The sequence below is a fragment of the Eulemur rufifrons genome, chromosome 16, assembly GCF_041146395.1.
Source record: "Eulemur rufifrons isolate Redbay chromosome 16, OSU_ERuf_1, whole genome shotgun sequence".
Taxonomy (NCBI): Eukaryota; Metazoa; Chordata; class Mammalia; order Primates; family Lemuridae; genus Eulemur; species Eulemur rufifrons.
This window is the reverse complement of record NC_090998.1, coordinates 82,453,714-82,480,193: the sequence shown is the minus strand read 5'-3', so window position 1 is coordinate 82,480,193 and position 26,480 is coordinate 82,453,714. Positions and strand designations below refer to the sequence as shown.

At 43.3% G+C, this 26,480-nt stretch overlaps 1 protein-coding gene across 3 annotated transcripts in view; it reads right to left on the bottom strand.

Annotated features, from left to right (window-relative positions):
- The window catches only part of RFX4 (regulatory factor X4), a 149,281-nt gene that overhangs the window by 43,396 nt on the left and 79,405 nt on the right, over positions 1-26,480 (bottom strand). For 2 of the 3 annotated variants that reach the window (XM_069490057.1, XM_069490056.1), the window contains exons 5-10: positions 22,277-22,338; positions 18,072-18,285; positions 16,471-16,548; positions 9,767-9,930; positions 3,967-4,067; positions 1,846-1,904 (exon numbers count right to left, since the gene is read on the bottom strand). In XM_069490057.1, the coding sequence (XP_069346158.1) occupies positions 1,846-1,904; positions 3,967-4,067; positions 9,767-9,930; positions 16,471-16,548; positions 18,072-18,285; positions 22,277-22,338 (678 nt within the window). Of the gene's footprint in view, positions 1-1,845; positions 1,905-3,966; positions 4,068-9,766; positions 9,931-16,470; positions 16,549-18,071; positions 18,286-19,843; positions 20,004-22,276; positions 22,339-26,480 lie in introns of those variants that run through there. The other variant, XM_069490058.1, reaches the window with a different exon arrangement.

Below are 26,480 nucleotides of genomic sequence, written 5' to 3'. Positions count from 1 at the left end.
ATGTGGTTATAGGCATGAGTGTGGATACTTTTATCTAAATGTGCATTAAAGGGACAAAGTCCTTCCTAAACTGTCTGAGCCTCAGAGAGAGGAATCACAACCATGTCTAGTTCCCTGACATGAACCAAGACCTGGTCTTCCAAGCTGGAGAAAAGAACCAGAGGGCCAGCCTGGAATGTACCCTCAGAAATACGGCAGTGTTTCTTTGTTATGCCAATATTCATTTTCTTCCCTGAATCCCATTAATCTGCCAGGCTCTGCCCTGTGCCTAGAATGATGCCCAGGTACAGCCTCTGTAGTAGCCTGCATGAGCCTGGAAGGGTTTCCCTCTGGTCTCCAAGTCATCCCCTATGCCATTCCTGCCAGAGGCAGGACAGGACCAGTGAGGGGTGTGTGGGTGTAGTGTTGTACTTTCTGGGTCCTGGCATGGAGCCCTTCTTCGGGCCACTCTAACTAGAAACCCTTCCCTCCCACCTTGATCTTGAATAACCAGCACCAACCCAGAACCAACAGCACTTTGAGAGGTTGCAAACCCAAAGACATGTAAGGAGCAGACATGTGACATACATGAGCTAGGTGAGCCAAGTGTGAGATAGTGTGATGAGGAAAACAGTGGCTGCTGGAGAGAAGCTTGGCCCATCGGTAAATACTGCCCTGGGGAATCATAGCTCTGAGAGCAAATTTTTTTTTTTTTTTTTTTATAGACAGGGTCTTGCTCTGTCACACGGGCTAGAATGCAGTGACATGATCATAGCTCACTGCAGCCTCCAACTCCCGGGCTCAAGTGATCCTCCTGCCTCAGCCTCCTGAGTAGGGAAGACTATAGGTATACACCATCACACCTGGCTAATTGTTTTATTTTTTGTAGAGATGGAGTCTCGCTATTTTGGAGACACAAACACCTAGCCTCAAGTGATCCTCCTTCCTTGGCCTCCCAAAGCGCTGGGATTACAGGTGTGAGCCACCATGCCCACCTGGCCAGAAAAAAATTTTTGAACATATGTAAGTCAATAGCTCCACACATCTGACAGCCAGATTTGGCCCATGGCCACTAGTTTAACCCTTCTGCTTTAATGTCATTAATATTTTAACGCAATGTTAATGGGTTATCTTAACAGACTTAGATTCTCTTCATTATGGTACATAATTAATAGAAATGCTATTATTTGCCATTAAATTATAACTATGGAGCTGATAGGGGCATGGAATAGGATCTTCCCCTTTTACTTTATATGCTTTTATGATTGAATTTTTTATAGCAAGCATATGTCACTTTTGTGCTTAAAAACAATACAAATTCACAAAAACTAAACAAAACTGAACAAATATTTAATATACTATAGGGCATTGAACTCTTTTGGATGACACACAAACAAATCATCTGTGGAATCGTTTGACTCAATGGCTCACAACCAGGTGATTTTACCCCGTAGGCTACACTGGCATTCTTGGTTATCACAACTGGGGGGTGGGTGTGTGACACTACTGTCATCATGGGTAGAGGCCAGGAATGCTGCACAAACAACTCCCCACAACAAAAAATTATCCAGCCCCAAATTGTGGTTGAAAAACCCCAATTTACTTAAGAGAAACAGAGAACCTAGGTTCTGTGGACCTAGTACATGTATGAAAGGTTAAGGTGCAACTACCATCAGAAATTATTTTGTATATTGAAACTATTTACTTATTGGCTAATGTTTTTATTCCTTATCTGCAGAAATTAAAAATAATAGTGAGAATGCCGTTACACAACCTGACAGATCCTACAGGAAGTTGTTTTTGTGGGTTTGCTCCTCATTTGCAGTGACTCAGCAGTGGTTCAAACACACAGCAGAGGATAGTTACCTGGCAAAGATGATTTAACGATGTTTGCCGTCTCAGAATTTGGGAAAACCGTCTTGACACTGCAAGAAGAAAAGAAGTAGTTTGAAATATTTGCATGCTTTATGGTGGTCCTGCCTTGGATGTTCCAGGGGTGGATTTCAAAAAGTAGTTTTGAAATCCTTATTCTGCCTAAATTTGTCTCACTACCCAACCCCATTTTGTGCACTCCCTGGTGAAACTCTGTTCTCCCGGTTGGGAGTCAACAACTCTTTCCTAATTGTGATATTTGGGGTACATATTTCAAAGTCATGCACATGTCACGCTCGCAGGTGTGAGAAATGGTGGCGTCAATCAACCGTGAGTAAAAGCAATTATTTACTTGTCTTTCATTTCACTAATTGCAAGCTCAATCACTTCTCCCCATAAATAATTGCAGGAATCAAGTGGGAGCTTTGAAGAAGCCCCTTTAAAGAATAGTATGTCTAATAGGAAATCTTGATCGAGCCTCCGGTTTTTGTGGGGCTACGGGGTGCTTCGGGGATGGAACCCTGGCTGCACCTTGAATGAGGCTTTGCATTCATAATCTGTCGTTTTTATCAAATGATCTTGGGACCTATCTGCGTGTTTTGATGATTACTGCAGTTAGGAAAAGGTCTCGTTTCCTACGCCATATAATAGGCTCATAATTTGAAGTAGGGTGATCGAGTATCTGTGGATTTCAAAGCAGACAAGACCTGTGCCTGCCTTAGGTCTTCGATTGGAGTGGGGTTTGTTTCCACCCCTTGCACATTCTCAGAATGCACTCCCAGGCTCCCCGGGAAGAACAGCTTCCTTCAGACCTGCACAGGTGGAAGGCCCAACAAACCTTGTCATCGCCGCCGACTTTGAACAGGTTTGTTTTGTCAGCATAATTAAAATAGGCGTGGGGCATTCTTCTCATTAATTTCTGAACTGGTCAAGAAATAGTCAGAAATTTCCCTAGGATTATTCTAATTTGTACTCAGAGCCAGCTTGATTTGAAAAATAGGGTGTGGAGTAGAGGAATGGTGGAGGCGGGTGGGGGGGGGCAGATGAACTTCTAATTTTCCAGGCCGATCAATCGTTAATCCTTCTCCTTAATTACTTTTTCTTTAACTTTGTGATGTGGAATTTAGTGCCTGTGAAAAGAAAAGAACTGAGAGCCGTGAAATAAAGCGGGCTTTATCAATAGGTGATGGGCACTGCAGGCAGCCTCAAAGCGCGTCTGAAAGGGCTCCCTTTGCCTGTGGAGAGAGGGTAATTTGATCGCCTTCATTCTCCTTGCTGGCACTTACTTCGGGCAAGAATAGCAAGCTGTTGTATTCAAATGCGGCTTTAAGAAATACATATTTTAAAACTTTGTTTTGCTTACAATAATTTCATCTTTCTTTAGAATAGCAACAAATGAGCTGTACATGAGTCTTCCTGCAAGTAACAGGCACATTGAAAAGAAAAATAGGACCAGTTTTCTCTGGCAAAACGAATGCTGGGGAATGACTGGTGATGCTCGCCAAAGAAAAGGCTCGCAGTCTCAATTCCCCCATGAGAAATATTAATTTGGCTTTCTAATTAGGCAGAGGATATGCGAAACCCTTAAACTGATCTCTGTCTCCTGCTACCACTATTTTGTAGGCAGGAGCTTCAAGGAAATCTGAAAGCTTTGAGGTCAGAAAGACCTGAGTTTCATTCCTGGACCCCGCTTACCAGCTGCGTGGCTGTGTGGCTTTGGGGCAGAGTCTTTGCCTCTTGGACCCTCATCTTTGGAATAGGGATGCTATGTCCTATATCACAGAGGTGGTGTGAGGGCTAAATGCGATAAGGAGTGTGGTGTGATGTGCAGAAACTGGCGTCAGAGAGACAGACGGACCTGGGAGCAAATCCTGTCTCTGCTACCTACTACCTAAGTCTGGTTCCTCTTCTGTAAAGGGAGAAGTGTGCCAACCATAACGGCATTTTATGGGGATTAAATAAATGTATACATGTAAAGTACTTAGCATAGTACCTGATGCTTTGTGCACAAACAGTAAATGGAAGCTGCTACTATTATTATTAACAACCTATGCAAAACGTTTGGCACTTAAATATCATTCTCCCCTCCGTTCTGCTCTAAAACTTAGTACTTACATTCAAACTTGATGTTTCGCAAATTCTCTGGGAGGTCATGGAGAGCCACTTTTAGCCACTCATCCAGCTGCTTGGCAAACTTTCGAATCACCTGAGTTAAGCTAGAAAGAGAAATGATGCATTTTAAGTGCCCCATGTGTTGCTCATCGTTCCTTTAGGCCCCTAGAGGGTTTTATTTCCCCTAATCGTATTTTGGCTGCTACCAATAGATGCCACTCGTAACAGCAACCTCAGAGACAGTGCCAGCAGTCCAAGCCCTGCCGAGAGCTGCAGGGTCTGGGAAAGGCATGACTAGAATGTGCTCTGGTGCCAACACTGGTCAATGATACGCAGTTGTGGGGAAAAGCCCACCGCAAGGCTTAGTGGCGTCCATAACTCTTTCTGCAAGCAAAACGTGCTCCTTCATGCTTTTGACGAGCCTTGTATGAGGGGTGAAGACAGTCTTGTCTGAGCCCCCCAGCCAGGCAGGAACCCCACCTGCAGCACAGCTACCACGCCTGCCATGGTGGTCCCAAAGGCCCGTCAAATTCCACATGTCCACACTGAACTCGTGATTTCCCCCTCAGACTCAGTTCTTTTCTTGTGTTCTCTATTTCAGTGTAAATTCTACTTCTCAAAAAGTTTTAACTTTTTTATTACCAGAAATTTCAAACATACCTCAAGATATAGAGAATAGTATGATAAACCTCCAAGTACCTATGACCCAGCTTCAACAATGAGCAATATCTTTGCCAGTTTAATTTATTACATGTCACCTTTTCTGGAGGGTTTTAAGCAAATCTACGATGTCATTTCACCCCTGAAATTTAATATACATTTCTCACTGACAAGGTTTAAATATGGATGTATACGTACATGCACATGTGCACGGACTTTTGAAACCTCCATGCCATTAGCATACCTAACAGGATGAGTGGTGATTCCTTAATATCATCTAAAGCCCAGTCTGTGTTCAAATTTCTCTACTGCTCTCAAAGATGTCTTTTAGTTTGTTTGAATCAGGATCCAAACCAGGTCCACATATTGCATGAAAGATTTAACATCATCTTGCTCCATTTCTTAAATCTTTTTTATTCTATTTTGTGCCATTGATTTATTGGCAGCACGTTGTTTGCTCCCTGGAATGTTCCACACTCCGATGTGGCTGATTTCTTCCTTGTCATGTCATTGACTCTATTCATCTATCCTGTGTGCTTCTACAGACTTGATTACATTCAGTTATGATGTTTTTATGCAAGGAAACTTCGTAGAGGTCTCTATGCTGCCTGTTGCATCACACCATGAAACTTATGTCTGCTTGTTCCTCTTCTAGTGCATCCAGTTTTGTATGTACTATTTGGGATTCAACTAGTCCCTCTTTCCATCACCAGGTACTAATAGATTTTACCTCAGTGTTACCTCTCAAGTGCATCCACTTTTCTCCCCTCTCTCCCCAGTTTGAGCTACCATCGTCTCTCACCTGGGCTACTACAGTAGCTTCTTGAGAGTCTACCCTGCCCTGTACACCTTCCCACTTCCACCCCATCTTCCACATTGTAAGAGGGATTTTTCCAAAACACTTGAAATTCTGATGGAAACTCCTCAGTGCTTTCACATTAATCTTGAGATAAAACGCCAAGTGTCTACCGCTAGGCTCATACTCCAGCCTTGCTCACCTCTCCAGCCCTGCCTTGCATCTCTCCTCCTTTTCTCCATATTTTGGCCCCACTGGCCTCCATCCAATTCTCTCCCCTCTTAGGGGCTTTGTGCCTGGCATTCCTTCAGGCAAGAGTATCTCTTCCCTCTGCACCTGCTCAACTCCTCCTCATTCATTTGGTCTCAGGCCAGATGTCACTTCCCTAGGAAAACCTTCCCTGAAGCCCCCTAAACTAGGTTGGCACCCCTGATTATTCCTCTAGAAAGGCCCTGTAGTCATGATAATTTGCAATTATATACTAACTTGTGTGGTTATCAGACTAATGCACATCGTTCTCACTAGACTATATACTCCTCTGTCTGTTTTGTTTATCGCTGTATCCTCAGCACCTAGCATAGTGCCAGACACATAGTAGGCATGTCAGAAATGTTTGCTAAGTGCAATGAAAGAATGAATGGCTCCCGCTCCCCAGATGGACAGCACTCAGCTATATTCCACACAAGGCCCTGCCCAAACAGTCCCCTCCCCACCCCACTCATTTCTGCCTGCAGCTCCTTCTACTCGCCCCTGCTTTATCCATTCCCACAGCACTAGCCTCCTTTCTGTTTCTCCAACATTCCAGGCCCTTGCCCACCTTTTCACTTGCTGTATCCACTGCCTGGAAGCTCCTGCCCTCAATGGCAGATGCCCTCCTGATCACCTAGTCTAAGATGCCACCCTACACCCAGCTGGCTCCACCTCCTGCAGCATCTGATGCTGCCGTCACCCTGCTTCTTGATGTTCTGTCCTCCAAGAGGGTACACCTGCAGCCTGACCTCTTCCTCAGCTCTCCTTCCTCCTCCCATCTCCTTCCCTAGGCTGGGACACCAGGGTCTGTCCTGCACTTCTAGTGACTTACTTTTCTTCCCTTTGTGCAGATGGCTCCCAAATCTGCAGCTCCAGCTCCAGCCCTTATCCTGCATCTTAACTGACACTTGTGTCTCCCTGAATGACCACCAGCAGACATGCTGTTACAACAGCAAGAGTGGTGATAATAGTAGTTACCTTTTAATGAGTGCAATGTGCCAAGAACTAAACACTTCACACATACTTTCTTTTTTTTTTTTTTTTTTTTTTTTTTTTGAGACAGAGTCTCACTCTGTTGCCCAGGCTAGAGTGAGTGCCGTGGCGTCAGCCTAGCTCACAGCAACCTCAAACTCCTGAGCTCAAGGGATCCTCCTGTCTCAGCCTCCCGAGTAGCTGGGACTACAGGCATGCGCCACCATGCCCGGCTAATTTTTTCTATATATATTTTTTTAGCTGTCCATATAATATCTTTCTATTTTTAGTAGAGATGGGGTCTCGCTCTTGCTCAGGCTGGTCTCGAACTCCTGAGCTCCAACGATCCGCCCACCTCGGCCTCCCAGAGTGCTAGGATTACAGGCGTGAGCCACCGCGCCCGGCCCACACATACTTTCTTATTTAATCCTCACCTCAGCCCTGTGAAGTAGGTATGGCTGTTAGTCCCAACAGAGAGGTGACAAACCAAGGCTCAGAGAAGTTATTTCATTTGTCTAAGGAGATGGAGCAAGTGGCAGAGCCAGGATTCAAGCCCAGGTCTAAGTGACCCCTAACCATTATTCTACTACACTTTGCTGAAAGCACCCACACTGTGCACTTTTAGATGCCTGCTCTCCCATCCCCAGTGCCTGCTCCTGCCTTTCTGTCAGGGGTGTGCTGCTCCTTTAGCATCTCGGGCTTGGTCCTCAGTCTTTTGTTTGTTTTTTTATCTTATCCTCCCTACCCTTACAACACACACACACACACACACACACACGCACACACGCTTTCTTACCTTAGCTAAACCAATTGTTATTAACAACCACTGTGCCAAGCTTAAGTGGAAGAGGTGAAAAACGCAAGTTTGAGAATGATTTCCCTTTCCTATAAATGAGGGTGCATGATTTATGGCTATCTCTGTAATAGTGTCACTTACTCCCCTGAATTTCAATGTGCTTTTCTGAATTGCAAATAAGGGGTGTGTCGGAGCTAGTGAGTGGGGAACTGTGCCTCAGCCTGGGCTTGCCTGGGGTCCTGAGTGAGAACTTCTAGAACCAATTCTCATTTCCATGCCTGACCATGCACCATGTACCTTCTTGGTACAAAATATAAGTAGAAATTTAGCCATTAACCATTTCACTTGATCAATGCACAAGAAAGAATTTAATAACAAAGCCTAAATGGATCCCATATATATATGAAACCTATATATATGAGAAATAAACATATGATTATAAAAATTGAAATTCAGTCTTAATGTAGAACACTTGAATAATGCAGAAAAGGATGAGACTAAAATTTGGCCGTAATCCCACATGGTGGTAACTTTTGTCAGCCTATTTGGGTGTGTTTCTATTGGATCTAGAACATAGAAAATTGAAAAGAGCATCACTCATACCATAACAAGAAAAAACCATTGATTAACTTTGAGGAGATATAAAATCCTCAATAAAATATTAGCAATTCGGATCTAACAATATGTTTTTAAAAAAAATTCATGACCAAGTGGGATGAAAGGTTGGTACAATATTTGAAAATAAAACAATGTAAAATCCACCATTTTAACAGACTAAGGAAGAAAAGCCGTATGATGATCCTGATACAAAAATAGGCCTTTAACAAAATGCTTTCATGATAAAAATTCTCAGCAAGCTAGGAATGGAAGGGAACTTCCTTCATTAATCTGATAAAAAATACAAAACTTCTTCAACCTGATACAAAAATGCTATAGCTAGCATCATATTTTATAGTAAATGCTGAATGCTCTCCCTTTAAGTTCAGGGAAAATGCAAAGATGTCTACCCTTACCTAGGCTAGGACATTATTCTAGAAGTTCTAGCCAGTGCAGTAAGAGGAGGGGGAAGGTATACAGATTGGACATCACAAACACTCAGAGCAGGAAGCCATGTGAAGATGGAGGCAGAGACTGGAGTGATGCATCTGCAAGCCAAGACTGTGGGCAGCCACCAGAAACCAGAAGAGAAGCATGGACAGATCCTCTCTCAGAGCCTTGGTAAGGAACCAGCCCTGCCAACACCTTGATTTTGGACTTCTGTTCTCCAGAATTGTGGAAGAATAATTTTCTATTGTTCTAAGCAACTCAGTTTTTGTGGTAATTTGTTACTGTAGCCACAGGAAACGAACAAGCTCCACAGCGTACAAAAAGGTAGGAAAAACATCATTCACTGCAGCATTGTTTGTAGGACAAGACTGGAAACATCAAGAGAACTGATTAAATTTGATATGGTGGAACCCTATACAGTTGTAAAAAGGAAAAAAGCTCTTTATAGACTGATGTGAATGGCTCCTGTAACAGTCCCCACAGGAAACAGATGCCACCCAAGATGGGAGGGTTTATTTACAGGGGACAAGTTGTAAAGGGAGAATGCTGCAACCTGAGGCTCAGAGCAGTGGGATTTCACCCACCCCGTGCCCAAAGGGCAACCTGGAAGGACAGAGTCTGCCTTCTAGGGAGCAGAGCCCTAGGACCCCTCAGCTCGAGGCAACCTCATAGGGAGGGGCCAGAGAATCAATCTCCCGACTTCACTCCCCTCCCTCCCTCCCTGAGAGGAGCCCTGTGAGGTGGTCCATGCTGCCACCCCCACTGCCTGCCCCACCAGGCAGAAGGCAGCATGGATCGAGGGAGAGCGTATCTGGAGGGGCGTAGAAGCTGTCCGGTTAACTCCAAGATTAAGCTATTTTCTTTTAGAGCAAGGCACAGAACAGTATATACAGTATATCACCATTTCAGAAAGAAAAAGAGTATACTATATGCGTTGATTATGCATGCATTAGCAGATCTGGATAGACCCCCAAGAAAATGATTATATTTGATGCTCTGGGGTGAGGACTAGGGTGTCTGGGGAACAGGAGTGTGGGGGGATACTTTTCACTGTATACCAAATATGATACCTTTAGAATTCTGAACCACACAAATGGTTCAAAATATTAAAATTTTATTTATATTCAAAAATATAAATAAACGTTACCATTTAAAAGTCCAGTATTAATGGTCTTTACAAGGGAAGCCCCTGGACAGTGCATGATTATAATCAATAAAAGAGAAGCATGAACAATCAAAGCTGGGGATGGGCCATGAGGGGAGACGAGAACAAGTGTGCCCACCTGTCAGGTAAAGCCTGCAGCACGGTGGGCATCAGCACCCCGGAGATAGCTTTGTAGAGGATGGAGTCACACACGCCGACGATGTTCACCACCGTGGAGGAGCCCAGCACGGGCAGCATGTGGGGCGGCATTCCTTGCCAAAAGTGCAGAAGAAAACTTTGAACCTGTATTGACCCATGAGAGAAGAACCAGGAGGTTACACAGGGCCCGCCCAGCAGAGCCTTGAGACTCCACTAAGGTCGACCCAGGCTGCAGCGCTGTCACCTCCTTCCCCCGCAGCAGCAGATGCCATTCCCAGCCTGGCATGCTGTAGAAGGCCCTGGAGTTCCATCTGCCCCAAGTCCTACCCCTGCCCGTGTGTGCAGCATGCCCACTGCTGGAGAACCACCTGGCCGGGCAACCCGGAGTCTCCTCTGCCCAAAAGAGAACAAGCACATTAACCCATCAGCCCCTTCAATCCCACTGTGGTCTGGGAAGTGTTTAAGGAAGGGAAGGTGGGGCACTGTTTTTAAAAGGTCAGAGCACTAGTACTCACTATCCTTTGAGCCCACTGGTACCTCAGGAGCCCCTGGGTGTTCTGATAAGGAAGGGAGTCGCAGGTAAAAGGAGTGTGGCTGAAGGGAGAAGAGTAGGTGCCACATGCAAAATTCCCCTGATTCAAATTTGTGTGCCAAAAACTGGGTCAAGTGCAAGGGCCTTTTAATACCCAAATTCTTCCCATCTTCCAAAGGTCCCTGGCCAGATGGTGCCACATGGGATGCTAGGATGGTGATATCTGGGCAGTAAGCTATGTGGGCACGTGAAGTATGTGTGACTGACTTTTTATTTTTATCTCCATACCATGAGCACAGAACAGAATAGAGTAGGCACTCAAAAGTGCAATTATCGTCATTAACATGATGATAGCAAGAAATTGAGCTGTGTTGTTACTGAACGGATGGTGGATTGAATATCCAAAGATACCCCTGTATCTTCTAGTGTGTGAGTAAGAGGTGGGGAGGAGAACAGCATAGGGGGTGGAGGGGTGGGGCAATGTAAGGGACATGAAGGGAAATAGTAGAAGACAGTTAACTCAGTAAGTAATAACATTAAAAAATATCCAGAATTCAGTGCATCTTCAGTTGAGGAGCAGCAGCCCATCTTGAAGCTGAGAAACTCATAACTCTGAAGTTTTGTGAATTCTAATAGGCCTGACTTGGGTCCTGGCCTATGTACCTTTCTTTCCCCCACAGATGGGCACTCTTGAACCCCATGTGTAGCATACCCACATCACTGGTTCCCCAAATCAATCCTGATCCAACATGGAAAATAATTTAGTCCTTCTAGTCTAATACTTTGGAGCTGGTATTATTATTGCCATTAGCTTTCTTTATTGAGTGCCTACTATATGCCAGGTACTTTGCATAGGTTCTCTCATTTAATACTCATAATAATACTGTAGCTGAGAATCATTATTCCCATTTGCAGAGACATTAATTGTCCAGACAGCCAATCAGGGAATGGATCAGATAGAGCCTGTGTCTGTCTCAGTCCTTCCACAATCAGTCTCCTGGCTAGTTTGTTCCTCTTGTGGTAACTGGGCTTCTACCCCATTTCTGAGGCCCATGTCTCTCCCTAGGCTGCTGCCCACTTCCCAGCTTTCTGCCCCTGCCCTGCTGACCTGCAGCATCCTTCAGGCCCCTTCCAGGAGTAGGGCCTTGTTTCCCCTGAGCAGGCAGCTCTGGGAGGTGGAGCCATGCCCAGACTCCAGCCTGGGGACCCGAGCTGAGCCTCCTATGGACGGACTTCCGTACTGCCCAGAGCCTGTCTGGATTTCCTGGTGTAAGCAATGGATGGGAGGCTTGGGGAAAAGGAATGGAGTGAAAGGCAGGCCCCTGTAACTTGCTGGGGGGAAATAGTAATTGCCTAAAACATGATCAAAGTGGTGAATGACATCAGGTCTATAAATTGAGAGACTTAAGTCACAGTCCTGTTTATTCCATGACAATAAATATACTGCAAAGTTTTCATCCAGATTTGAAATTAAAACAAAATCTGGATGAGTGAAGATTGACTTCTAAGGTTCTAGTTCTGGCTTCACTACCAACTATGGGTGTAATATCTCTAAGCCTCAGTTTCCTTATCTGTGAAATAGGGATGAAAGTAATATTCACTGCATAGGTTTTGGTAAAGATTCCTAGAAAGTACTTATTATAGTGCTTGGCAGATGATAGGTGCTTAATAAAGGTTAGCTATTATTATTACTATCATATCATGAAGGCACTGCCCTAAGTGTTTGAGACACTCCTGCCTAAGTTTCTGAGAGTCACCCAGCCAGGATCCCTGCTGTGGCTCTGCTCATCTGTCATTGAGACTCCTGGTGGCTGACTGTTGACCTGGCCTGGACCTGGAGGGGGCTGCAGCTCTTGGATAAGGTGCTTGCCCTCCAGAGGACCCTCCGCTGTCCCCTGATTCTAGCTGTCCCTGGGCTTTGGCCTCAGGGCAGGTCCTGGACCTCCCTGCCTGTTCTTCCAACTCTGAGTAAGAAACTCTGCCCTGCTGATTCCTGAGTTGGTAGAATCTGAATTCATTTGCCTTACTTAGCTTTCCCTGCACGTGGCCCTACCCGCCTTTCATATGAGCAGTCAGTTTCTAGCAGAAAGTCTGGAAGAGATCAGCTGTTGTGTAGGTTAAAACAAATCTGTAGAAAATTAGTTTCTTTAGCAGGCATCTGTCTGTTTAAAGGCTGTTCAAGCTGCACAGGGAACGCAGATCAGTCCTCAGTTTCCTACGTAGCTTTTTTGTTATCCGGTTTTGACCTCCCTTCCTACTTCCTGCATTTTAGGCCATTTACTGTCCAATGGTACTGGTTCCTCCAGGTGAGAAGGGAAAGGAAGGAGCGAGAATGTGTAAAGCTCAAGAGGGGGGACTTGGAAGTTAGCTGTGAAAGGGACAAATGTTTCCCTGCAGAAGGCAGAGCTGGCAGGACCTCTTAATGTACTGGATCTGAAGGGGAAGGAGAGGGGAGAATTAAGGTTTGTGGCTTGAGCAACTGGGTGGAGGGTAGTAACAATCTCAGACTTGGGAAAAACAGATTTTTGGCAGGAAATTAAGAGCTCTGATTTGGCCATGTTAAGTTAGAAATGTCGAGTCAATTGAATCTGGAGCTCAGGACTAAATATACAAAATATGAGAGTTACCAGCTTTTATAAAATAAAGATAATGAGGCCTACCTATTATTAGGAAGAAATAGGTTAACTTATGTAAAATTCTTGGCATCATGGCACTTAACAAATGGAACCTTGTCAGACAGAAGGGAGAATTCTGGTAAGTTCTCCTCACTCCCTTGCAAGCATAAACAGTGAAAGAATCAGAGGCAAATGATTAAACATGATTAATGTAAGTTTCCTGGGTTATCTGTTTCAGTTTCCTGAACTCTCTGCCCTTTTCCTCTCGGCTCAATGAAGTATCAGGAGATGATTTCCTTAAAAATACGTAAGCAAATTTTCTTTCTTTTCCGTGTTCATGTTTAGTTCATTCTGAATATTTGTCACCTTGTGGAAACACATCTGGTGACCTGCAATCAGGGGTCTTTAATTGCTGCAGCACTGGAAAGATCTCAATAAAATAATAACTTCCAAAATACATACAATTTACTATGTTCTAGTGCAAAATCAGACACCTTATATACACAGTTTCCTGTACATCACCATTTTACTATAAGGTAGGTATAATTATTTTCATTTTACCAGCAAAATACTTGAGGCTCAGAGAGGTTAAATACCTCTCAAGGTATTTAACCTGCTCAAGGTCACAGGCTAGTAAGTGGTGGATATGGGACTCAGAGGCCTATTGAATTTTATAGCTCATTGTGCAATGTAATCTGGAGAAGACTTTACAGAGAGTCCCCTGCATGCATATCTGTAGTCTTTACTTGCTTGACAATGTTATATCAGTGGCATTTGTCCATCCCTCTGCCCATTCATCTACTTGTGCACCTAACAAATAACTACTGAGAGCCCAAGAGTACGGCTGAACAGGACACAGCAGTGAACAACACAGACGAGGTCCCTGCCCTCAAAGGCTGACACTGTAGTGGTAGAGAAAATGACAAATAAACAAGATAATTTAGGATGGTGATATTAGCATAAATTGTAACCTCAACCAATATTAAAGGTCTTGAAGACCTGAATGAGCTATAAAGTTAAGGTGTACCAGATGCATCCAGCATCCATTTACCAATGACTTCTCTCAGGTGTAGGAGAAAGCCATGTTCATTCTTTTGTGGTTGGGTGGAATGAACCACATTCATCCCCAAAACAGCCACCAAATATTCCTGCCAGTGGAGTGGAAAGAACATTGACCTAAAAGTGTCAGGTGACTATAGGATCTAGTCACAACTTTGGCTCTGACCAACTGGTGACCTTGGGCAAGTCTCTTAACTTTCTGGTTGATATATCTGATAAGAGCAAGCATCTGTATGACTTTTTACAGTTCACAAAGAGCTTTTTACCAGGCTTTGTGTGAGCTCCTCCTCCTAGTAATCCTGTGGATTAAATAGGTGGGGATATTTTACCTTCCTTTCTAGGATGAAGAATGGAGGCATGGAAGGCAGAACCAGGTCTCTTCCCGTAGGAGCATCTGCCCCTCACTAAGTGTCTGGACATCTCACCATGCATTCTGCATCCTAGTTGCTGGCTGGCATACCTTTTTCCCCCTCTAGGTTATGTCTTACTTATTTCTCCAATGGTGTGTGGCACCATTCAGTACCCAATAAATGTTGGAATTCAGCAAAGGAATTAAGTGAAATGAAATGATGAGGGTGAGTTTTGAGATGAATAAAGCTACATGTGTACATAAGGGAGGACTGCCACTAGTTTTGTTGTTAGTAATTGTGGCAGAGAGGAAGAGCTATCCATTAGAAATTTGAGCTCCTCTTCTGTAGTAGTGTAAGCTGCTGCCCAGTGAGGGACCACACTCCCCAGCCCCTGCTGCATCAAGGTGGGGCCATGATACCAGCTCTTACCAATGGAATATGAGCAAAAGTGATATGTTGTATTTCTGGGCTGACAAGGTTAAGAAGGGGGTACGCCTTCCTTGTAGTTCTTTTGCCCATCTATCAGCTGAATAAAGAGGACTCCAAGGCTCTAGCGCAGGATAGAGCCACAAGGTGGAAGGAGCCTGGGTCCCCGAACCACCCCCAGCAACCCACCTTCCAACCAAGGACATCACATTGGATTGTGACATGAGTGAGAAATAAACTACTAGTGTGTTAAGATTTGGAGAGTTATTTGTTACAGCACATAGTGTTGTCTCATCCAATCATGAGTCATTATTTGCCCTGATCTCAGTGATCTTTGGAATGTAAAACATAGCCAAACCACAGTTTGAGAGAAAAAAAAAAAATCCCCTGAAGTGGTTGCTCAAGTAATTTGGAAGATTTTAAAGGACATGTTAGAAATCCAGAGGATAACCGTAGAGAGAAAGCAGAATAGTACTTCTTTACCAGCATGATGCTATCTGCGCCTCATCTAGGAGCCAAGTGGCAGCGTAAATGCTCAGTAAACACTGGCTGCTATAGACAGCGGTGGGAAGGCAGAGAAATCTGGGAGAAGAACATCATGCATCCTTTTTACACCCCTCCACCTCCAACAGCACCCCTCCCCCAAAACACACACCAAAGGAATCTCTGGGATCTTTCCTACAAATAACTACTGGGTTTTTATAACCCTTTTAAAAGAGCCCACATTATCTTCCTTCAACAAATTAATGAAGTTATGTAACTTTATTAGTGGGTATTGTGCTTCAATCCTTTCTCACTTTCTCCTTTGCATTCTTTAACTGCAATATTTTATTTTATTTTTATTTATTTATTTATTTATTTTTTTGAGGCAGAGTCTCGCTTTGTTGCCCAGGCTAGAGTGAGTGCCATGGTGTCAGCCTAGCTCACAGCAACCTCAAACTCCTCGGCCTAAGCGATCCTACCGCCTCAGCCTCCCGAGTAGCTGGGACTACAGGCATGCGCCACCATGCCCGGCTAATTTTTTCTATATATATTTTAGTTGTCCATATAATTTCTTTCTATTTTTTTTTAGTAGAGACGGGATCTCGCTCTTGCTCAGGCTGGTCTCGAACTCCTGACCTTGAGCGATCCACCCGCCTCGGCCTCCCAGAGTGCTAGGATTACAGGCGTGAGCCACCACGCCTGGCTAACTGCAATATTTTAAAATAAAAATGAGATGGACTTCTTAACACTGTATGAATTTAAAGATGGCCGTACAGGTGGGATTTGATGGAAATACGGACTAGACCTTGAGAATAGAGGGTAACCAGCTCCAAATGCACCGAAGTGGATGAGCCTCAGGGAAAGATTAAATCCAAAATGTCAGAAAGCTTTTCTTTAAGTTTCTCTGACTCTATAATTCTGGGTGTAAGGATACGCTGGCAACATGGTCTTCCTAGTGTGCTGATAGGACAGGAGGTGGTTCCTCAGTTAAGTCAAGCAAAAGGCCACACCAGCTGCTATACACACATTAAGATGGGTAAAATGGGGGTAATAATCGTACCTGCTTTGTGGGATCCCTGTGAAGATTAAGTGAGTTAATGGGCATCAAGGGCTTCCAGATGCCAGGCCTGGCACCTAGCAGCAGCTCATGAAATAGGAGCTCATGTTAATTATCATATTTCAGTGCAGAGTTCTCACAGCTCAGCACTTGTTGACCTACCTCATCAAAGTTGGCTCTTATTACAGTGTCCAGTATTCTCTGACAGTGGGTTCTGTACATCATAATGAAGGTAGAGACCTGTGGGGCGGGTGGAAAAGCAGCAACAAAGACATACGTTAATACACATTGCTGCTGCCCTTGGAAATTCAGTTTTTAAATCTTGTATTCCCTGGTTTGGGGTGGGGGGTGGAATTCACCTAACACTTGCTCGTCCTGCAAGATTCAAATGAGACTGATTTTCTTTAGGTGGTGTTCTCTGACCCTCAGGTCCCTCCTCTGTGCTCACATAGCACCTGCATGTTGCTCTGTGACAGCACTCACCCTGTGATACGGAAAGCACTAGGTTTTCTCTCCACCCCCTGATACTGTGGGCTCTGGGAAAATGAAAATGGCATGTTATTCATGCTCGTGTATCCAGCACCTAGCACAGTGCCTGGCACATAGAGCTCAATAGGACTCACTGAACGAAGTTCTCCTCATTGGCTAGGATGCTGAAAAGTTAAAATCTAATGTATATTTATAAGAACTGCTTCTGCCAAAATCCCTAGTAAGACATTTGGAAATTCTCTGGAATCTCCTTAGCAAACAAAATTTCATCTTCCCCCTCCATTTATAGAAATTTTTTTTTCATTTATCTAAGAATTTTTAAACCATGGTGCAAGAAGTTTATGTGTTTTCTTTGACCAAAAAAGCAAATTTTAGAAAAAATAAAGATTTATCTACTTCTTAGATTTAAAGCATCCTTTACAGAAACAAGTTCATTTTCTTCATTTCAGAACATAGACATGCATTTTATATAAACTTAAGTTTGCTTATACAAGAGCGTCCATCTCCTTGCTTGACCATAAGCTTCCTGAAAGCAGGACTCGTGTCTCATTCTCTGTTGCATCCCAGCTCCTAGTGTGGACTAGGAGACTAAGTAGAGGCTTAATACATGTTAGAACACCAGGCTGCATCAAGATAGATGCATTAAACATGTGACACTCCAAGGGAAACTTCCCCAAATCTGTTTTTTCGGTAACATACTCCTAATACTCTATGATCAAAACTATCTGATTCACTATACCTATAAATTCTTTTTTGTCTATGGGACTGTGACTTCACCAAGTCCCCTGAAGCACATGGGAAAACAAATTTTATGCTGTGAAAAAGCAATTCAGAGAGCAGTAGTTCTCTCCTTGTGAAATGAGACAGCGTAGCATCATAGGACAGGCATGTCGGTAGGTAGATAGACAGAAGATAGACAGGGATAGATGATATAGATAGATACACTTTTTAATTTTAGAATAGTTTTGGATTTACAGAAAAGTTGTAAAGATAGCATAGGGAGTTTCCATATACCTCATACCCAGTTACCCCTATTGTTAACATCTTACATTACTATGGTATGTTTGTCACAACTAATAAACCAATACTGATGCATTATTATTAACTATAGTCTATACTTTATTTAGATTCCTATCTTTATATTTTTTAACTCAGTGTTTTGCAATAAGAGAGAGAAAGTGAGCGTGTGTGTGTGTGTGTGTGTGTGTGTATGTATGTGTGAGAGAGAAAGAGGGAAATCATCCACCCCAGGTAAACATTTCAGGTGTGGTTACCTTCTCCTCAGGCAGACTGGCGGGCAGATTTAGATCTTTGACATTGGGAAACTCTGGCAGCAATGTTCCAAGTTTGGACCGGGGTGAATATGCCACTGTCTGTTTGCTCACTTCTTTCTTGCCCGTCTCGCTCACCCAGGCGGCTCCTTTCTTGGAATACATCACATCATAATATTGGGAGCTTTCTTTCACCGCAATGCCATAGTAATGGTACCTGGGCCACAGAGAGAGAGGGAAGAGAGACCCACATGCACCATTATTAGTTGGGGTTTCCTGAGTTTGGGGGGGAAGATGTTACCCAAAGCCAAGGATGGCTGGGCCCATCCTACCTGGAGCCAAAAGAGTTAACTCTCCTGTAAGGCTTGATATCTCTGAAATCTAGAATTAAACCAAAGTTCTATGTTGCTAGCCATCAATCACGCAGGTAAAAATAACTAAAATTGCCTCCTACAGAAAATGTTAAGTCAAACACTTTGCAAAGCAGAGAGGGGATGAAAAATTTTCCATTTGTACTTGATCTCATGTCTAGCCAAATGTGATCCCAGGGGCACAGCACCCTCCCTCTCTGGGGAGGACCCAAGTAGAAGGACGTGTTAATGACTGCTAAATGCACCTCCAAAAAAATTCATTTGGCCTATGTTTTTCTTAATCAATACACAGTAGTCTCAAAGAACTTTGTTTTTAAAAAAATAAATTCAGTGCTTTGGTTGACACTGAATGTAAAACAAAGACCAGAACTTTTTATTAACTCAAAATGGGCTCAATAATAGCAATAGCAATGTTTTCAATTAAGACTAATGAGGAAATGGAGGCTGCATTTTGTTTGGATTTTAGCTACAACCTACTGAGCACTTGCTACGTGCCAGGCACTTTGCAAAGGGCTTTACATACATTAATTTATAAAGTAACCCTATGAAATGAAGATTATTATGGTCTTTTTACAGATGAGAAAAATGGAGGCAAGAAAGCTCAAGTAATTTGCAAAAGGTCACATAGCTGTTTAGGAGAACAAGTTCTTGAACACAGATCTTATTTGACCACAAAGCTGCAATGTTATTCTAACAAAAACACTGCATGGTGATATCGTAAACTTTGACGTTTGTCAGAATCAGTTATGGAGCTTCATAAAAATACAGATTCCTAGGCCCCTTCCCAGGACCTACTGATTCAGGACATCTGGGAATGGGGCCCAAGAATCAGCACTGAAACAAGCACCACAGGTAATTCTGAAACCACATCAGCTTGAGATCTATGGTGCTAAGTGCTTGACACACGGTATCTTAATTAATCTCACAAAATCCCCATATAGCTGGAGCTAATTATTATCCCTATTTTACAGATGAGGAAACTAAGACCCGAGAATTTAAGTAACACACCCAAGATCACCCAGTGAGTGAGTAGTAGAGTTAGGATTTGAACCTCCAAAGGGCTCTTTTAACCTCTTAGCCAGTGATTCTCAAACTTTAACAAGAATCACCTACAAAACATATTAACGTACAGGCTCCCGGGCCCCACCCCCAGAGATTCTAATTTAGTAGGTCTACAGATTTTCACAGTCCCACGATAATACTAACACAAGTAATTCATGCACTTCCCTTTCAGAAACACTGCACCACATATTAACTACTTTTCTCTACCCCCGGGGATATGGTGATAGCCACAAAATAACACAAATGAGAAAGCATTTTGAGTTATGGGAAAGGCTTTCGCAGGGAGGGAAGAGATGAGCGCACATAACCTTCCCTGTCCCCGACCCGCTGTCCTCCTGATACCATTCCGTGATATTTCTTCTGAGTGGGCACCTCGCCTCTATCTGAATGCCCTGTGGGATGAAGAACTCAGACCCTCCGAAGGCAGACCAGTTCATTTTGTCAGTATGGTTATCAAAAAATTCTTCTTTGTATTGGAGCTGACTTTGCCTTCTGTGCCTTCTACTTCCCAACTGTCATAACTGCCTTTCCACCTGAAAGGCACTCTCTGGGTGGGGGAGGGGCGGTGGCTCTGGGGGCTCCAGAAGCAACCTCTGGAGGGGTGGGGGAGGGGACAGTGATGACATGCCTCCCTAACTTTAAAAAGTTCCCCTTTATAACATCTATAGATTCAGATAGTCATGATATATTCAGACCAGACCACTTCTGATTATTCAGAGCACATGTTGCCAAAATCAGCAACCACAGCAAAGCTATTACTCCGATCCCTCCTCAGTTTTTCTGTTAAGGTTCTGTAGGGCCCATCAGCACACTCTTCACTAGCCACCCCCTAAATTTCTTCTGTCAAGGTAAATTTGCTGAAGAAGTTTCTCTGTAAGGCCAAGTTACAGGTTGGAGACTAGAGCATCTTACTGCCTTTCCTTTGGTTGAAGGTGTGCCCAACCTTGGAGGATCCTTGTGGAGAGGATACAATAAAATTGATTATACAGAATTTTTAAAGAAGATATTGCCCAATTTTCCAATCTCTATGTTAAAGGAAAACAAAAACAAATTCTCACATGTAGACAGAAGGAAAGTTTCTCCAAGTTTATGGAGGATGGGAAACCTTTTTGTTCTGTCTTTACTATATATACTATTAAATATTTCTACTCTTCTTAGAAATGTACAATAATGTATTGGAGCCAGTGATTCTTCAAAGACTATGAGCTGAAGAAAAATAATTCCTTTCCATTCATTCAATATCCTTCCATCCATCCCATTTTTAATTGCCTACTGTGTGCTCACCAGCAAACAAGGAAGAATCTGGCTTTTGTACTTTATAGTCTTACCAAGGCTGAAACCTCATTTTTAAACAAGTAGCAGAATTTTTTTTAAATTATAAATGAGCTTTGTTTTTGAGAGTGGTGACTTTGAAAAATTATTAGGAATGTATTCCAAGATGTCTTTTGTTCAAAAATTTTCTGGAAGTCCCTTTGGAAATTGGCTCAAGAGCATCTGAGCCACACAAAAAATCAGTCTCATTATTTTCAGAACTTTACCAAAAAGGGTTTTTCCCAGTTTGATCATCCATTTTCTTTCCCTAACTTGGCTCCAAAGTCAAACCCTTGGAGAATGGGAACATGCTGCCCAGGGATGACAAGAGCTGGTGGGGGGGTGGAGGGTGTTGCTCAGGGTGATGGTGTTGGATATGCTTTGAAACACCCTTAGACACAAGTCTTATAGGTCCTATATCGTTGTGTTTTTTTTTAATTTTAAGTTTCATTGTTTTATATGTCACTAAGTGCTGACCTGCTCAACACGGTCAAAATGTTTAGAAATGCTGCATAGTAAGGCACCCTCTAGTGGAGTCACCATGCACATTAGCATAACAAAGGTTCTGAGAAGTATTGCAGTAAATAAAGCAAGCTTTTCATGGAACACTTATTAATATCTAACAATTTTTGAAACATCCTTAGAGGCAAGTCCTATAAATCCATATTTTAATGAAGCCTGAGCAGTACAGGAAAAGTTTCCCTTCCCACTGACTCACACCTGGAAGACAGGTGTCCACACATCATTCTTTGCTCCTCAGGTCTTGTCTTAAATGTCACCTCCTCAGAAAGGCCTTCGCTGGCCATTCCCCTTTTGTTATTCTCTACTACAGCCCTCTTTGTCACAATCTCATTCTCGTTTGCCTGTGTTCCCCACCAGAATGTCTGTCCCATGAAGGCAGAGACTGTCCAGGGCCTGTGCTCCCAGCACTTAGCACCATGTATCTGACACACAGAAAGGGTGAAACAATCTCACTTGGTTGGTTGGTGGATGAAACTGATGAATGGGGAGCAGTGTGTCCTTGTGTACCACAGTGTGGCTGGACCTTTCTGCCCCATCTCCCATGCAGGCACTATTAGTACAGATTCGCTTCTCTGGGTGACTGGATACTATCAGAGCAGAGAGTTTGCTCAAAACAGTCCAGATAACCTAGAGATAGTCCAGGAAGTCACAATGTGATCTTTTAAATGATGCCCAATTTTATAAAATATGCCTAAAAGCAGGGTAGCACAAAATCAGATTCCTTAAAGTGGCTGGGCCAAATGGCCTTCGTTTTTGGATGGCCTCTGTTTCAGGGGTCCTGAGAGAGAGGGCCCTGGCTGTCACAAAGCTCCTCCATTTCCCTCTGTGCATAGACTTCCTCTGCGCCTGCAGACAGAGCTCAGGATGAAAAGCCTGGGGTCCGGCCTGTCTTGAGGCCCAGAGATGCGCGCTCTGCAGGTGGAGTGGCTGTCGGGTGCTTACTTGGACTGTCCTCGGGTCCCGAGTCTTCTGGTGGTTAACTGAGGAAACTGCTGCCTTATGATCTGTAAGTCAACACAAGAATCAGTTACCCACTGGGAAAAGTTGGGAGCACAGTGACTGAGTTTTACAAACAGCAATCTAAAGAAGGGAGGAAAGCATAGATCCTCGGTTGCAGTGACTTATTAGGAGTCTGTAGGGACCCTGGAAAAGACGACCGGTGAGGAAGGCGGACGGGGAGTGCTGGGATGACTGTGGGGCTCGGGTCCTGCGGGGGTTTCACTTGGCCACTCTGTGCTTTACCTGCTTCTACTCACAGCATAGGGAGAGCACTGGTTGGTCCAGAATGTGCCACTCCCCTGCTGAAAACCCTCCAGTGGCTTCCATCGCACCTGGAACTAAAAGCCACACAGCCTCTGTGACATGTCCTGCTAACCTCCTGGCCTTCCTCCTACAACTCTCACCCTTACTTACCAGATCCCAGCCACACTGGCTTTTTTTTTTTCTTTCTTTTTCTGAAACACCAGGCTTGCTCCCCACTGGGGGCCTTTGTACTGTAATTCCAGGAATTACAGTTTCATCCAGACCTTCACAAGACTGGTGCTTCTTAAACCATTCAGGCTTCCGGGCAATGTCCATCTGCCCAGAGCCTCTGACCAGCAAAGGCAGTTGGCATGAGCAGTCTCTCACCATCACGTGGCCCTGCTTTATGTCTTATTGCTCAGCACTATCTGAAATGATCTTGTTCGCTTACTCTGAGTTCTTAGCTTATGTCGCCTCCTACCAACACAAGCTCCACGAGAGTAGGGACCTCACACACGTGAAGGAAGACCTTAACCCATATTTGTTGGATAAAGGAATGAAGCCCCGATCCCTGCCTGCAGGGTCTCCTTTACCTGTCTGCAGAGTAGAGGATGGTAACTACTATTGCCCAGGACAACCACACAGATTCATGAGAAACCTGGGAGAAGAGACCATCTCCGAAGGAGGAATCATAACCAAGAGGCCTCTTTACTTGCTGTTGACAGAGATGTTTATGGAGAGCAGTTTAGTGTAGGGATTATGTGCAAGAACTTTGGAGCTAGACTACCTGGGTTAGATCCAAGCTCAGTCATTTGTTAGGCTGGGTGCCCTCGGGCAAGTTATTTAACATTCACGTGACTCAGTTTCCCCATTTGAAATGGGAATGATAACTTCTACCTTACAGAGTTCTTGTGAAATTTCAAAAAGTAAAGGTATGTAAATAATTTGTAGCAGTGCCTAGCACTTAGTAGGTACTCAATAAACATTACCCATTATTACCCCTGATTGTCCTAATGACTCATTTCCTTTAACTTCCAGGGACTTTTCAAGTCTAACCAGATTCTTCCAGACTCCCTTCTAGGAGGGCACTGAGCAGGCATGCATGGTCAGAGAGAGCCAGCCTGCACACTGTCCTTCACAAGAAGACATGCTGTTGCTGATTTATTTTTAGGGCACGAACCTTGAGTGCTTTCTCTAGAGATGGAGATGAACCTCTATTGATCCATTCACACTCTCTTTAACCACACAAATATTCTCATTGATTGATTTACTCATTCACTCAACAAATGTGCTGTGACCCTGTTAGTTGTTTGAACATAATATTTAACCTCTCTGTGCCTTAGTTTCTTCCTGTGACATCTAAGGACTTGGGTTATGTATTAATAGTCTTCCCCTAACTGCAGGGATAGGTGATGGTGGCCTCAGCTAAACTGGCATCAATGAGATGGAAAGAAGTGGAGAAATTAAAGAGGAATTGAGAACCTGGACCAGGTGGCATGAAGTTGACCATTTCTGTACGTTAGGGAGTTGACCATCTCTAGTGTGGAGGACAGATGGGGTGGCATTTCCTCATCTGAAATGGGTGGAAAAAAGATGCACCTCACAAGGATGTTTAGAGAATCTAATGCGATGACATCATGAAACCACTTTTGGAAGTAAAAAGGGCTTTTAAATTATTGTGTCATCGTGCTAATACTGAACAAAAGGATGTAATAATTCTCTGAATTCTTTAAGAGTATCACTTTTGCAGGCAACATATCCTTCTCTCTTTAGCCCTGACTCCTGGAAACTGAGGACCTGGGCTTCTCACCTTGTTTATGTCCCTCTCGAATTGTTGTGAATCCAGCAAGGTGCAGTATTCAAGATGTGGTCAGTGACAGTACTCTCTACACCCTTCCCCGTCACGCAGTCTAAGACTGCATCAAGGTTTGGCAGCCTCATCGCCTTGGGTTTATATTAACTTATGGCCATGCCCTCCAGACTTGCATCACGTATGAGTGGTTTCAGAGCCAGGATTTGCTGCAGCCGTTCACAAAGCTACAATACTGAACAGACATAGATATGCTGATAGAGACAGAGGGAAAACAAGGGAAGCATAAAAAACGGAGCCAGGGAATTCTTCACAGTGGTTAAAAGTGGGTTATGATTTGAGTTCTGAGTTTCATAACCACCCAAGCAAAGAAGATAATACAAAAGTTACAAGAGTCCAGTATCAGTAAGTACATACTAGTTACTTAGGAAAAGCAGAGATTTTCCTGTGTTTGGGTCTGGGAAATTTCTCCTATGCAAATGGGCACAACAGTAAGGTACCATGTTTAATGCTCTGATATTAGCAGACATTGGAAAATGATAATATTTGGTGCTGTCAAGGCTGTAGCAAAATGTAGATTGCTGATGACATAATTTATTAGTATAACCCTTCCCCAAAGCATTTTTACAATATATATCAAGCCACAAAATACTCATACTTTTTGATCTATTAATTCCAAGAAAATAATCTAAAATAAGAAAAAGCTAAGTGTGGATCTACTGAAGAGAGTAAAAAATTGAAAACAACATAAATATCCAATCATACAGAACTGGATAAATACATGATAGTACATACACTCAATAGAAATTATGAAATAGTCATTTAAAATGGTGGTAAAAAAACTAAGTCACAACATGAAAAATGCTTCTGACATAATGCTAAATGAAACAGCAGACCTCAAACTATGTTTATGCTATGGTTATAATTTATGTTTGTACAAATACAGGAATGGATAGGGAATGTGGAAAAATGAAAATGGATATTTGTTAGGGTAGTGGGATTATAGGTAGAAAAAAAAGGTTTTGTATATTTGTGTACTTAATCAACTTTTTTTTTTTGCAAATAGAAAAGGATTTTCTTGTTAGAAATATTCCTAATTGACAAAGAAAGTTTAAGATAATCTTGAAAGAAGCACCAAAAATCCATTAGAATGTTATTAATGGTTGCTTGTTTGCTTCCTTGCTTTCTTTCTTTTCTCTCTTTCTCTCATTCTTTCTTTCTTTTTTTTTTTTTTAATAAATCACTCCCTATTTCCTGTAAACAATATGTGGATAATAAAAGAAAGCAATATTTTTTGTTTGGTTGCTAACCTTATTATTACTTGATTTAAGAGACTGGACTCGCTGGGCGCAGTGGCTCACACCTGTAATCCCAGCATTCTGGGAGGCTGACATGAGGGCCTCTCTTGAGGCCAGGAGTTTGAGACCAGCGTGAGCAAGAGTGAGACCCCATCTCTACCAAAAAAAATAGAAAGATTAACCGGGCATGATGGTGCATGCCTGTGGTCCTAGCTACTTGGGAGGCTGAGGCAGGAGAATTGTTTGAGCCTAAGAGTTTGAGGTTGCAGTGAGCTATGATGGTGCCACTGCATTCTAGCCCAGGCTACAGAGTAAAACCCTGTCTCAAAAAAAAAAAAAAAAAAAAAGTGAGTGAGAGAGAGAGGGAGAGAGACTGGGCCAAGTTCTGAAATCTTTCTAAGTGTTTATCCAAATGGTACCCTACATAACATCCACAAAGCAAAGAGACAGAGCCCCTGATGCCTGGCCCCAGGTTAAGGTACCAGGGCTTGCAGACTCTGTTCTACAGACATGCCACAGGGCCACTGGGAAATGAGGACTGGCCTTCTGGAGCCACTTGTTTTACCTCTGTGAGACAACAAAATGTACAATCCGTGTGTTTGTAATTCTATGGACTGTGCTCTTCAGGAATTATTAAGTCATGGCATGGGGCCTGGGAATTCACTGATCAATTTAACCTATGACCCCCTCCATTGTGGGTGGTTTTTACTTGTTCCTTTTGAAAAATGTGTAGATCAATACATGCAGTTTTACCATCTTTGTGGCCAGCATCACCCTCTGCTGAATCACTGAAGAC